Below are 14834 nucleotides of genomic sequence, written 5' to 3'. Positions count from 1 at the left end.
TAGGAGGTGCAGCCCATATGTGTGGTACATTACATTACATTCAGTCACGAAAGATCGCTAGGAATTGGGTTGCATCCGAAAATATCGACGTTTTGCTATGTCTAGCTCACTCACTAGATCTTAATCTCGTCGAAATCTTATGGAGGAATGTCAAAGGCATTGTAGCATCTGGATATCCGTCAACCAGGTAGTTTTTGGAAAGTGGTTTTAAAAGGCTGCGGAATCTGGCGGTAGGGAGCGAGATAAAACAGCTGGTATAAGAATAGGAAATGAGACAGATGTAAAAAAAATTTAAGAAAATTATGTTTTCATTTTTCATCCCAAAAAATATATTGTATAAATTACATAAATAAAGCTCATATATATACTGACTGAGTACCGGGTATACGAATATGCGTGGCCCTTGCAGTGGCACACAAAGTTGACGGTCGTTTTTCTTTTTATTGTTAAGGTGTAGTTGAGCTTCCATAACCATCTGTCAATACTTACGTGGTACAACATAGGCTTTTTCACTTAACTTTCACTTTTCACAAAAGACAATTAAAAAATACGTGTACTTGGCACCGACTTCCAAAAAGAAATTGAAGAAACAAATGAGGAACATTTTCAAACACATTCGTATAGAACGTTTCGTGAATAAAAAACAATCGATCGGGAAGTGGTGTGGGATCAAAAATAAGTATTAAAGAACAATCCCTTTTTGGAATCGGTTCTACAAAATCAGATTTGGATGTTTTGAGTCAGTTCAAAGACATGGGAACGAACCTTCGCATTCGGAAGTGATCCGAATCTGAGTGAAGGAAGGATTCGTATGGATCGATATAATTAAAGAGGCTTGAGTATAGCTGTGATTTAATAAAAACTTGGATTCATGAAGGCCTCTCATATTTACACGCCAAAAGGCTGGTCGATTTATATACCGATATTTGTATACAAAATTGCCTCAGTTTTGAACCATCACACATCGCAATCTACCGAGACAATCACTTTGGTTTGTAAGAATATTACAGAACAGCGAACCTCGTTTTTCTGAGATAGAAACCCAACGATATGACGGTATTATTTGAACTCTTGTCTTAGGACAAATGTAATCATTAATCAGAGATCAGCAGATAAATTTACTTTCCTAAACACTACACGATTCAACGACAATCTCTTTTTGTGCACAGCCCAAAAGATCTAATGTGGGTGTGCGGGAAAACTACTTCTGAATTTTGAACAATACATACATACTTTTGTACATATGAACAAATTCATGGTTATATGAGTGGTTTTTTTAAGCTGTTGCATTTATGTGTTAACTTCAATTTCATAATTGAACATATATGTACATACATATATGTACATCCATATGTGGGTCGCTGTCAATTACAGCTTTAACGCTGGATCAGCAATTTTCGTTTCCTCTTTGTGATGTCATCAGTTTCAAAAAATTCGTATTAAAGAAGCAACTTTGAATATTGATACATACATACATACATCCATACATACATATGCACCAGCGTGTGTAAGACTATGCAAACAATGAATATGTGAAGAAATATAGATCGATCTCTCCAAAATACATATGTATGTATGTATATATTTAAAGGGCTTATCCCTGTTTTTAATTGCTTAGCTCAACATCTGGATACAATAGTATGCGTATTTCAGTACAGAAATAACTCCGCTAGTCAGGTAACGAATAGGCGAAGAAGTCGTCGAGTATTTTTGCTTGGTAAACAGTCTTGTCGGGGGACACGAGCAGACGACCCTCGTCGTCGCCCGAACCACATAAAAAAAAACAACAACAAGAAAAACACGCAAACGAAAGGGATCGATCATAATTCTACCCTGGGTACCACATGGAACACACACACATATGTAAAAAGCAGTGCTGTTGATACGCACATACCACCAAAGCAGGCACAACGTCGCCTGAGGTTTGCGGCGAATTCCGTTTTACACAATCGAATCGATATTTCTGCATACCACCAAAGAATATGAACTTTTTAGTTTGCTATTCTCGACTTCCCAAATAATTAATTGATTTATTTATGTATGCACATATATGGGTCATGTTCGGCTTTGAAAATAAAATAAACCATAAGAAAACTATTTCCAATCAATGGTGATGGGAAGTAAACATCGAAATAGTAAACATCGAGCCGATAGGCGGCCGTCTGCATGCCGGGCATTTTAAGAGACTGTATTGTATTCTTTGTTTGCTCCTGCAATATGTATGTATTAGCATCCATCATCAGGTAAAAATTCTAAAGCAAGCGTGTTTCAAGGCCATGTTGGCACCTGAGCGAAACAAGTCATAGTTCGTTTGAAATGTCATGTGGACGTTGCTTCCCATTTACGTATTCCCAAGCCGATAGTTTTTAGCTGTTTTTCGTTTTCATTATTTTACCTACATTGTGTCTATGGATATGGTCATGCCATTGGGTAAGTTTCTTTGGCATGGTTTTTGCACATATGTACATACGTATGCAGCTGCATAGGCGGGTGGGATGGATTCATAGGCGGATGGACAGCTGTACAGCTGTGATCGGTTCTGATATCGATAGGACTTTACATTTTACATTTTGTTGTTTTATTTCCACAGGAGAGAAATCCTCAAAAGACTGTCACATGGCGGATGCAAGCGACATTAATGTGGAGGCCATCAGTGAATCGGAAGATTCGGAAGTAGTGACTGACCGCCAGCAGACCGGCGATGTCACCCACAGAGATGTCCAAGAGTCCGCCTTTGAAAATGTCTCTGAGGAAGAGGGGGCTATTCTGCCCCTGAACCCAGCGATTGTTGCTAAACAAAAGCAAATTCTTGGCCTCTTGCCCTTCATCGAGGAGGTGAAAAAGGCGTTTATGTCGAGCCTGACCCAGGGACAATTCTCCCGTCTAGAGGCCCTCATCTGCCTTGTCAAGCGAGAGTAAGTGCTTTCAGTTAACCTTTTTACTTGAGAAGTTCCTCAACAGTTTCTTTATGCACAGCAATGTGACCCTGAAGACACTGACGAAAATCGAGTCCATTGTCATGAAGTTGGAAATGAAATTCGGTGAAGTAAGTTGCCGCCCGCCCGCCGCCGCAGTTTCGTTTTCCCAACTAATTAAAACTGAATTGCAGATGGTCCGAAATAGACAGGCACGCGAGGGCAGTGGTGCCGCATCAGGCGGAGCCCCCGCTCAAAAACGCTTGCTCCAGAAAGGTCAAGCCCCGAAACAAGGCACAGCCCTAGCCAAATCCAAATCCACAGCCACTGCCGCCGCCTCGCCTCAGATCAACAACCAGAAACAAAAGGGTTCTGGCTCAGACACAAGCACAGGACCTACAAAGCGTAAAGAGAAGCCCAGCAGTACTGCCCGTGGCGATACAATATCGATAAGTTCGTCCTGCAGTGAAAGTGAGGACCACAAGGAATCAACAAACAGGAAAAGAAATCCTCAGAGCAGGTCGACAACATTGTCTGGATCGAAAGCTTCGACTGAAAGACGCAAATCCGTTTCACTCGATCGCCCATCGCCAGCGAATAAAGTCGGAGAGGAGCCAGCGCGCAAGTCCTCCAGTTCGCACAGCTTTTCCGCCCACAAGCCACGCAATGAGCGCAAGAGTACAGCAAAGACTCAAGGAGCAAGTCCGGATCAGAAGAAACCAGAGGGTGGCAAGTCGGATACCAACCAGAAGGCCAGAGAGTGCGACAGAGTTCCTTCTGAGGGACAAGGTTTACTGGCTGCCATACGGGAAGCCAGAACCCTGGACAGAGAACAAAAGCAGGCGCGAGAGAATGCCAATAGAGATCGGAGCAAAGCTATAAGTTTGCAATTCAATGCCAGCGCCAGCGCCGATCTAGGATTCTCGCGCCGATCCAATGTAGATCAATCAACAGCAAAGACGGCATTTACCAAACAATGTAAAGCAGACTCCACATCGGAGGCGGCAGTGCGTCAGCCAACAGCAAACGAGAGGCACCAACAGCAGCAGACGCCCACAGAGCCATCGAATGGTACTCCTACTCTTGTTCCTACTATTTCTCCTACTCCTCCACCATCCTTGTGTGATAAAGATGCTGTCAGAAGGGATAGACCAGTCAGTCCACTTTCGGAGGCACGCAAGAAACTGGCCGCTATGCTGATGGATAAGCTGGATCCCTCGGGGGTTGTGGGATTGGGACTGCCGTGCACATTGCCACTGGCATCGAATAGCATGGATCCGCGTGGAAAGAATCCCAATTACAAAAGTCACGCCTTGTCAGCTGCCGTTTCGAATGTACTGGCCTCCCCGCCAGCTCCTCCCCTCCTGCCAGTTCCTCCCCCCCTGCCAGTTCCTCCCCCGAGTGTCATTCGCGATGCATCGCCAGTGCGGCCGGCACCGCCAATGAAGGCCTCCTCCTTATGGAATCCCATCCCAGGGCCAGTAGCTAAGGAACGAAGCATGGGCTTTCGACCACGGAATCCGAACAGCCATAATGCGCATGTGCGGCCTCCCCACAATGTTCATGGGAACCAGCGGCCACAAGGACTTCCTGGGAACGAGACGCAATCCTCGGGCCCTGCGCCCCATTTGTCCAAATACTTTCATCCTTCCGATCTGAGATCGATGCCACGTGAGGCCACATGGGATCCACGTGAGACACGGGATCCACGCTCTCAGAATATGCCACGACCGAACCATCAGCAGCAACATCAGCACCAGGGCTATTCTCAGGGCAACTCTACGAGCTGGCAATCTTCGTCCTGGAATGGCAATAACAATAATAATAACAATGAAACAAATGCCTTTAATAGTGGAGGTGGACCTGGTCCCGATCCTGGATTTCTGCCTGGACCTAGACCCAACTTCGGTGGAGGCAGCTTTAGTGGCGGCCCCGGTGGCATTAACCATCGATACATGCCATCAGGCGGCGGACGAGGCGGAGGGCATTATGATGGGCCGCGTTCGTATCGCGAGCATCGTGAGGCCAAGGCCAGGGAGGCAGCAGCCGCTGCCAAGCTGGCCGAGGAGCAGCGCCTGGCGGACATCGAGAAAAAACGCCAGCTGGAGGCAGCCGACAAGCAGCGGCAGCAGGAGGAGAGCGATTGTGCGGCCGTAACGGTGGCAGTGACGTCACTACCAGAGCGCCAGTTGGACACCTCATATCGCACCGTCATCGCGAATGGTCCGGCCAAGAAGATCGACTTTCGAATACCCAAAAAAACGTCGACAGCGGCAGCAGCCGCGACCACAGTGGGCCAGTCCTTGGGCAATGGTAAAGAGGGCGAGAGTGCCAGCTCATGCACGAGTCCACCCACGAACAAATCCTGTAATGAGAGAGAGGATAACGACAGAGACAAGAATAAGGATACGAATAGGAGTACTGATAATAACAAAGATACTCCTAACGTGGAGAGCGAGAGCCCCAGGAATAGTCCTAAAGATCCTAAAGATAATCCTAAACCTGAAAGAGCGGAAAAAAAGAATAAATCTAAAGATGCGGATAAGAACAAAAATATGTCTAAAGATCAGGATAAAACGAAAAAGGCAGAGACGTCAGCAGCAAAGAATGCCAACAAGAAAAAGAAAAAGAAGTTGCAGAAGAAAAAGGACAACAATCAAACGGAAAAGAAGGAGCAAAAAGAAGCAGGCGACAAGAAAGCCTCATCCTCCACGCCCTCGCCCATGCCCACGCCCACGCCCTCCTCTTTACCTTCCTCTTGTTCCACTGCGGAGACCTTCGCGAAAGGGAAAAACTCGAATAATGAGCCACAGATCGATGGCTCAGGCGCCTCCTGCTCTCTCTCGGATAACGTAGAGAACGAGCCACCGATGGTCTGTATACCCTGTACGCCCTCGGACAAAGCCTCCGAGGGCAAACCGACAACCGACAAACCGGAGATACAGCCGGAGCTCGCTGCATCGGAGATTGACCTGAAGAACACAAAAACAAAGGCAGGAAGCCCTTTGGAAGGGAAGCCCGATAACGCGGCTGCAAGTGGAACTGCAACTGGAACCGCAACTGAAACCGCAACCGTGACTGCCGAGTCCATGGCAGCCGCAGTTGCGGTTGCGGATCCAGTTGCGGACGAAAAGGTACCCAAACTATCGAAAATGAAGATTTTCCTGGGTCCCAACGGCCACAGTACATTCCTATTTAACGACGATGGCTCCAAGCTGCTCGAGGACTTTGGCCAGAAGTTTAAGGCAAATCCAAATGGAGATACAAATAGGAGTGAGGAGCAGCAGGGGCCCACATACAGCCGAAAAATCAATCTTAATATGCGACGCCGCAATTCGATGGCACCGACGGCCAGCCGTCCGCTGGTGGACAGGGCCTTACTCTTTAATGGTAGTAGCCTGATGTATGAGGACCTCACCGAACAGAAGCGCAAGGATGAGAAGCAAGCGATGAAGGCACGCCATCTGGCGAATATATTCGAGAAAACCAGCGATAATTGCCGCGTGTCTACCCAGAATATTATCACTGGAAAGCGGCGCACACGCGGCATACCCGAATGTTCCTTCAACGAAACGAAGCTCAGCCGGAAACGCTTCGGTTTGGGTCAGATAAACAGGTCTGCTAAGGCCACACCCGAGGAAAAGAAGCTACGATCCATTACAGGGCCGAAAAAAGAACCTGATATTCCACATTCCAAATCGAAGGCAGACAAGCCGAGATCGGGGGAGAATAACAATTTTGAGACTGATATTTCTAGCAAACCGGAGGCTACCGAGTTGCAAACGGAGAAGACTCCTCAGCCTGTGAAACGCAAGCGAGGCAGACCTCCCTCCTCGCCCAAGAATGCGATCGTGCAAGCGAGCAAGAGACCACGACTGGAAATCGAAGAAAACCGTGCTCAGATTGAGGTGACGGACTCCGATGAACAGTCTGTTGCCCCAACACCAACACGCCCGACACCGCCCGCTCCACCGACCGTGCATCTAGCAGGAGCCAAGCCACGGGCACGCAAGAGGAACGAGCTGGAAAAGCTCAACGAATACCTTTCGTCCATGCACAACGGAGAGGAAGTGACGCGGGCCACTGGAAGACGAGCATGCACTGTGCAACAGGTACAACGGCGATCAGAGTCGCCATCGCCATCGCCGTCTCCTTCCCCTCTTCCCAGTCGTAGGCCCAGCCCAAGGGAGATTCGAAATGTGGCACGTCGCGGTCGACCCTGTGGACCCCGCGGAAACAACGACGGCATCAATCGAGCGTCCACAATCTGGAAAAGGGAGAAGCCATTGTTGCAATGTGTTGTGCGTTTGCGGCGTCACCCAATGCCAATACCCCCACAGTCCCCGAAACAGCCAACGCCAACGACAACGACACAACAAAAGCGAAAGGAGCAGCAGAAAAAGCGAAAACAAAAACCACAACTGAATGTGAACTCCGAATGGAATGCCATGTCCACTGGGGCCAAAAATTGTGTTGTGTGCCACATGAAGATCAATAAGAATCCCATCGGCCACTATCTGCAGTACCACAAGGAGAACTACATCTCTCGCCTAGCACCCGGCATGCTGGACGAACTGCGCGAAGGTCGCGGCAATCGTTTGCGGCTTGCGGTGGGTGACGGCAGCAGAATGAAGTACAACTACATGTGTCCCTTCTGCACGAAGGACCTGCAAAGCTCCTCCTTCGGCAACATTGCGTTGCATCTGATTGGGCATACGGGCGAGAGCCATATCCAGTGCTCGGCGTGCCAGCAACCGATGCGACGCCAGACTAGAATTAAGAAGCATCGCAAGAATTGTGTCCCCGAAGCACACATAGTTTCCGACCCGAGAACCAGCTGCCTGCCCCTCAGTCTGCATGTGTGTCCTTTGTGCGATTACGTGCAGATGGGGCAGGAGAGACGGGACAGGCATCTGATGAAGCATCATCGGCTCAACGAACAGCTGATCGCGGACATAGAACTGGAGAGGGTGATCCTCTGCTGTCGTCCCGCCGATGACATACAGATGAAAACAGAAACGGAATCGGAAACGGCACCGAACATGGCCGTGCCGAAGCTGATATCGCGACGCAGCTCCATGATCTATCCAAAGACCCCCAAGAGGAAGATTCGTTTCAAGAAAAAGCAACGGAAGCCCGGCAGACCCCCCAAGCTCTCCGAGCGGGAGGAAGAGTCCCAAGGGGAGGAGAGAGATATGGAAGAGATTGAAGAGGATGGCATCCCAGCTTCACAGGAGATGCAGGAGATCGAGGTGCCTCCGCTGGATGAGAATGCTGCCGCCGAACCCATTTTGGTCGTCAATGAGTGCCTCTTGGACTTTGATCCCGAATTAGAAATGGATCTGAGGCTGCTGCATGACCAGCTGGAGGAGGATATCGATGAGGCGGAACTCTTACAAAACGAGTCTGGGCTCCAGCAAAAGAGTGCTGCCGCCATCACCATGATGGAGCAGAAGCCAATTTTGTCGGAACTGTTGCCAATGGAAGTGGACGGCACCGCCAAAGAAGCGCAGGTAACGCAGGACTCGCCAGCCAAACCCTTAGAGGAGGAGGAGGAGACAGTAGTGCCTGCAGTCCCCGTGGATCCCCTCATGGGCATTGGAAGCGATGATTCCGGTAGCGAAATGGATGTCGATGTGGATGTGGATGTGGATGTGGACACCGAATCTGCATGCACAGCCCCCACACCAGCCCCTGGCTCTAAGGATGTCGATGATGATGACAAGAAGAGGGTCCCCGCGGATTGGGTCGATCTGGTCAAGACTGGCTCTCAGGATGGGTCCCGCTCCCAGTCGATATTCCGGACATTCAATCGTTACTACTCCCGCCTCACCAACAGAACGGTTGGAGGAGGAGGTTCAGGTTCAGGAGGAGGCGGACCACGTCGCTCAACATCCCGTATGACGCCAGCCGATCCAAATGAACTTATGCCCGAAATGCGACCCTTGGAACCAGAACCAGAACCAGAAAACGCACGGGAGATACAGATAAAGCCAGTACTGTCCGCCCCAACTGCAGCTCCAGCAGCTAAGCCAACTCCTCCCGAAGTAGTAGTAGCAGCAGCAGCAGCAGCAGCAGGAGGAGTACCTTCCCCCGGGGACACCACACCAATTTCGGCATTGACGCGTGTGGAGAACGTGGCCTACCGCATGAGGGAGGCCACACTGCCGGCGAGTGCCGTCTACTGCTGCCTGTATCCGGGCTGTTTGTTTCTCTTCTCAAACGAGCGCGAGGGCCTGGAGCGACACTTTGCCATCGAGCATCCGCAGGTGTCCTGGAGCGGCGGCTGTTCCGCCTGCATCACCCAGGACCAGACAAGGGCGCTACTGACACCACCGCGCAGCATTGGAGATGAGCTGCGTCACCTGGCCCACAAGCATATGCCTGCTTCAGCACCTGCAGCGAATCCACCCGAGCAGCTGCTGCCCGCGGCCAAGCCAGCACTGCCCAAGCTTCGAGTGCGTCGTTTCAGTGGCGACTTACTCACGAAAGCTGCAAAGCAAGTCGAACAGGACCAGGTACAGCAACAGCAACAGCAGCAGCAACAGGAAAATGTATCCTCGAACCAAGTGGATGTGGATGTGCATGGGAATGTGGAAGGAGATACCCTGGCTAATGTTATGCTCAGGGATCTGCTAAAGGCCACGCCACGACCTATCAACCAGCTGGCGGACTTTAATGCCGCCGGACTGGGGGAATTTCTTTGCGCCAAGCCTGCCACTCCGGCTGCATTATCTCCCAGGGAAACGGAAACGCAAGCCCCAAGGGCTGCAGATGGGAATGCAACTGCAAACGAAATGGCAAATGAAGAACTGCTGTACAATAATAGGAAGAACACAGGCATCCAAATCGTGACTGTGTGCCATGTGGATGAACCCCAGAAGGAACCAGCAGAACCCCAGGCATTGCCCCCAGTCCTGCCTGAGTCACTGGCAACAGTTAACAATGGCCATTTTGTGTTGACTCAAAGCATCTCTGCGAATCACGTCAACATATGTCTGGCAGCTCCAACGGCAGCAGGTTCAACTGTAGCTGCATCTGCAGCAGCGGAAAATGGTGCTCCCGCTGGAGCACCACCAACAACAGCCAACCGTCGTCCAAAACTCCACTTGTCGCAGGATCGTTTTCGCTGCATGGCCGCTGGATGCGGCTATTGTGCCCACACAGTGATGTGCATACGGGAGCACATGAATTTTCATCGTTTCAGCTTTGGGAGCGCCGACTACCTGCACTGCGCCTACTGCCCTCATGTGGCCTCCGATGTGGATGACTATGTGCGACATGGCGTCCTTGTGCATGGCCTGGCGCCGCGCCATGAGCTGGAAACAGCTACAACCACACGGCCGGGTGGGGAGTTGTCTGTTAGCGAGCAGATTCATAAGACATTCACCCAGCAAAGGAATGCATTTACAGCAACAGTTCCACCGGCAGTGCCGGCACAGCTACAGGGAAAGGAAACGGCTCTAGGCAGAGCCTATGCAGACAACCCACGTGGAGGAGTATCCATTTCCAAAGTATTGGTCAGATATCTAGAGCCTACAGGATATGAGGGTGAGTACTGAGGATCCATCGCCCTATCCATACCCAGCATCCATTAATCTTCTCCGCTAATCCACAGACGACAATCTGTTCGAATGTCCGCAGAGGACCTGCGGGGCCCGACTGACGAGCGAATCGTTTGTCAAGCACATCCACTACCACATACGCAGCTCCCGCATGGACACGGAGCTGGTTAAGTGCCGGTATTGTCGCACGCTGGAGACGCCGCCAATGCTGCGGCAACATATGCTGCTGCATCATGCGCGCCATAATTATATCTGCAGCCTGTGCCTGGAGACGGGCAACAGCAAGGATATGTTGATATTCCACGTGCGTAAGTGCCATTCAGAGGTGCTCGGCCTGCCCAATCACTCCTTCAAGGTGATGGAAGTCTCCCTGCAGGAGGGCCACGCTGTGAGGGCCGCCCACAATTCCACCGTGTGTCATGTGGTTGGGGTGCTGTTGCCTTTCGAGCAAGAGCAGCTGCAGGCTATGAAGTTCAAGCTGATCCGCGAACTGAAGCTGCGCGAGGCCGGCACAAAGCAAGTCTTTCGCTCTTCGGAGGCGAAGCTGCTGCCCAGCGGTAACACTGTGCTGACGGTGCAGCTGCGTTGCGCCGAGTGCCTGTATGTCAGCTCTGAGGTTGTGCACATGCAGCGACACCTGGCCATGCACAAGCTGCAGACGATTAGTGCGTTCGTGGAATCACAGCGCATCGTGCAGACTAACCCCGAAATCCCCGAGCCATCTCCGGTGCAAGAAGATGTGGCCAACGGAGCTGGGGGACAACATACGGTGGTCAATCCGTACATGCTGTACGTACCCTCAGCGGGTCGCTTCGTCTGCGGTGCATTGGAATGCGGCATACAGCTGCCAACGCAGCAGGCCCTCATCGAGCACATGTCGAAGGAGCACAAGTACACGGATGTGCTGTGGTGCACCTTCTGCCGCACCCGTCAGCCCAGCAAGTTATCCGTCTCGAAGTACTTGATGCATCTGCTCACCCACAAGCATCACATTTACCAGTGCGGTTCCTGCTCTCGCCTCAATCCCGACCGTTATTCCATTGAGCGGCACATCATGGACCGGCACCCGAAAATCAATGTAGATGTGGTGATACACAGGCAGGAGGTGAATGCACGGCTAAAGACCACAGCCCGATGGATTAAGTTGCGTGAGTACCCAGTAGCCAGTAGCCAGTACCCAGTGCCCAGATCCCATACCCACTGATTGAATCTCCTTTGCGATTCCCTTTACAGCCAAGCTATCGAAGTACCCAACTCACAATCAATTCATATGCAATCTGTGCCAGCACATGGACAACGCAATGGAGAAGATACGCGCACATGTGGAGGCAGTGCATGGCATTAAGCATCAGTACATCTGCCCTGTGCGTGCGCCGCAGTGTAGTTTTGGGGCAAATGAGCCCGTCTCCGTCATTCAACACATTCTGGATGATCATCCGAGTGAGCATGTGCAGCCAGCGCTTATCTATCAGCGCCCTATCGCGCGGAAAAGGCAAACGATGGGGTTCTACTGCTGCCAGTGTCGGCTGGCCTTTCTCAGCTTCCAGCGGATCGTGGCCCATCTCAAGGAGCAGCATGTGTGCCTCTGCCAATACAAGTGTCGGCATTGCGATTTCAGTTGCACCCAGGAGCGAAGAGTTATCTCGCACATGATTGACGAACATCCGGACCTCAAGGGACTGGCAATCTGCCAGTTTCAGCGAGTTTTTACTGATCTGCCCGATAAGCTGGCCTGGGCCGAGGCCCATCCGATTGAGGAGACACAGCAGCAGCAGCGGGAGCAGCAGCAACAGGAGGAAGATCAAGAGGAGGATACAGACGAAGAGGAGGACGAGGAGCCAGAGGAGCAGGAAGTTCAGCAGCCCCCCCTCGCTGTCAATGCAAGGATCAGTGAGGTGATCGATCTTCTCGACTCGGATGATGAAACAGAGACTGAGAGAGTAACAGCGCCAGCGCCAGTGACAGCGTCAATGACAGCGTCAGTGACAGCGCCAGTGACAGCGCCAATGACAGCGCCAGTGACAGCGCCAGTGACAGCGCCAGTGACAGCGACAGCGAATCGGAATGTCAGCGAACCCTTTAACGAGAGTTTACGTGTGTCTATTGCAGAGAAGGATAAGACCTTGATCGAATCCTATTTGCGTAATCATTTCTATATTTTCTGCTGCGATCATTGTGGTTTCACCTCACGGAATCTGATGGAAATGAAAGACCAGCACTGGGCAAAGGCGCACCCGAAGCGATCTTTCATGTTCCGGGTGCAGCCGATATTAATGTGCTGCCAATGCAAGTCCTTTAAGGGCAGTGCTAAAGAGCTGCGTGAGCATCTGATGTCATCGCACCAACATAAACGCCTGGTCAGGACGTTCGGCTGTGATGTCCGTCGGCCCAGGGAGTGCGGGTTCTGCGATTATAATTACCAAAACTGGGAGGATCTCAGCAGCCACATGGAGAAGGCGAATCACCAGGTAAACGATCTCAAGAACATGACGGATTCGGGTCTGGAGGTGCTGCTGAATCTTAATCGAAGCAAAAACGGGGCCGAGTATTATCAAAAGTGCAGCCTGTGCCAGAAGATATTGCCGGATCAGATAGCGATGTACCATCACGGACAGCAGGAGCACGCCAATCAGGGTTTCAGCTTTACGAATGTCCATCCGCTGATGTTTCGCTGCTTATACTGTTTGTTCTCCTCGCAGGAGGAGATGGTCTTGCTGCGGCACATTATCTCCCACTTTGGGGGCTTCCATAGGTGCCATTTTTGTCAGATGGATCAACCCGGTGGCTTCGAGCAGTACATCCAGCACTGCTACACGAAGCACCACGAAAGAGTTGGTCGTTTCCGGCAAGTGTACACGTACCGGGTGATTTTGCGATTCCTTATGCAGACGGCCCTCCAATTCCAGAACGGTCTGATCATAAGCAAGAACAGTTTGCTCAACACACGCTACAATAGCGATACTCTAAGTCGCCAGCTTTACGAAGAGTTGATGGCCCTGGCTGAACGTCCGCCAATTCCCCGGATTCATATAGGTCTCAAGAATCGCACACCTATCGCCATCCAGGGGATCCAGGGGGAGCCCGTTCCAAAAAAAGCCAAGATCAGTCAGCGACGTCAGACCCTGGGTCCAGATGGGTTAATCAGGACGAATCCACCAGCAGCAGCAGCAGCAGCAGCCGTCGCACCAAGCCCAGCCGCAGCCCTTTCACCAAGCCCAGCCGCAGCCCACGGCAGTAGACCAGCGAATACTATTTGGTCCACCTCGTTCACGGGAACTAATCCCACAGCTCCACTGCAGCCGCCGCCACCAGCAGCAGCAAAACTAGTAGCCGGCAATCAACAGACTACATCGACAGCTGGACCACAGAACATAATAAGGAACCTTAAGCGACGCAACAGCGTTGTGATCTTTAGTCGTCCCTAGGGATGTCTCTGGTATCCTCCATACATAAGAAAGACTATTACTGTTAAAATAACACTTAAAAAGTATGAGATCAAGAGATGAGATCAGCTATTTCTGAAACTGCCTGTTTTCACGCGAGAGAGAGGTGTTGTGCTAGTTCCAAACTAAAAACATGCAATTTATATACACAACATTTTGGTTTGCTTTTAAGCAAGATGAGAATTATTGCTACATTTGTAAGCCCTGAAAACTAAACCGATTTCCAAGCGATCATTATGAGAGAGATAGAGGAAGAGGAAGAGTCACTCTATGTCTATCCCTGTCATAATGAAATCGGTTTAGTTTTCAGCGAGACATTCGGGGAAAGACCAGATAATTTTTTTTTTTTGTAAATTAAGTTAAACCTAGTTTTTACGATTACTTGTACGCCCAAAGAATGAATTATTATCAATATTATTATTTGTATTCTTCACTGATGACACGCTCCATTGTATTGAAACTGAAAGGTGGGCACTGTCTGGCCCTGCCGCTGGCGGACACTGGTGCATCGCAGCTGATTATAGTACTCGCAGGGCGTGGCATAGGTCACCAGCTGGTTGTTACGCAGGACACAGACGGGACGGTAGTAGCGCGGGCAGCTGTACTCGCAGCTATCCTCATCCTCATCCACGGGGTTTTCGGCAGCTTTCAGCAGCAGCAGCTGCTCTTCATCGTCATTGTCATCGCCATCCTCCTCCTCCTCAGCGTCTTGCTCCAGCGAATACTCGTCATATCCATCGTTGCCGTTATCCATCCATTCTTCCTCCACTGATGTGTGCCTGGTTTGCATCACTCTGCCCAAGGATAGGGCTTGCTGGGCGATTACAAAGAGAATTGACAACAATAATATTAAACGCATGTCTGCCTTCGTGTGCTTTTTGAGCGTGCGTGCTTGGGTCACTCGACTGCAG

At 50.5% G+C, this 14834-nt stretch overlaps 2 protein-coding genes across 2 annotated transcripts; one reads left to right on the top strand and one right to left on the bottom strand.

Annotated features, from left to right (window-relative positions):
- Positions 1-2388: 2388 nt before the first annotated feature.
- On the top strand, positions 2389-14360 carry LOC6599939. The gene is made up of 6 exons (XM_026993440.1): positions 2389-2430; positions 2591-2915; positions 2977-3046; positions 3110-10466; positions 10534-11628; positions 11714-14360. Exons 1-6 carry the CDS (start codon positions 2409-2411, stop codon positions 13903-13905), a joined length of 11061 nt encoding a protein of 3686 aa, XP_026849241.1. The 5' UTR covers positions 2389-2408; the 3' UTR covers positions 13906-14360.
- LOC6599936 lies at positions 14354-14713 on the bottom strand. The gene has a single exon (XM_002025092.2). The coding sequence runs from the start codon at positions 14711-14713 to the stop codon at positions 14354-14356; it is 360 nt and encodes a 119-aa protein (XP_002025128.2).
- Between the last annotated feature and the right edge of the window lie 121 nt (positions 14714-14834).

Source organism: Drosophila persimilis, unplaced genomic scaffold (genome assembly GCF_003286085.1).
Source record: "Drosophila persimilis strain 14011-0111.01,24,50 unplaced genomic scaffold, DperRS2 tig00000829-arrow-arrow-pilon, whole genome shotgun sequence".
Classification (NCBI taxonomy): domain Eukaryota; kingdom Metazoa; phylum Arthropoda; class Insecta; order Diptera; family Drosophilidae; genus Drosophila; species Drosophila persimilis.
The sequence above is the reverse complement of the archived record's forward strand: the minus strand, read 5'-3'. Positions and strand labels throughout refer to the sequence as shown.

Coding starts and splice junctions, on each gene's coding strand:
- LOC6599939 (XM_026993440.1), top strand. CDS start 2,409: ATGGATATGGTCATGCCATTGG. Junction 2,916..2,976: donor ATCTGCCTTGTCAAGCGAGA/GTAAGTGCTTTC, acceptor CTTTATGCACAG/CAATGTGACCCTGAAGACAC. Junction 3,047..3,109: donor TGGAAATGAAATTCGGTGAA/GTAAGTTGCCGC, acceptor ACTGAATTGCAG/ATGGTCCGAAATAGACAGGC.
- LOC6599936 (XM_002025092.2), bottom strand. CDS start 14,713: ATGCAAACCAGGCACACATCAGTGGAGGAAGAATGGATGGATAACGGC.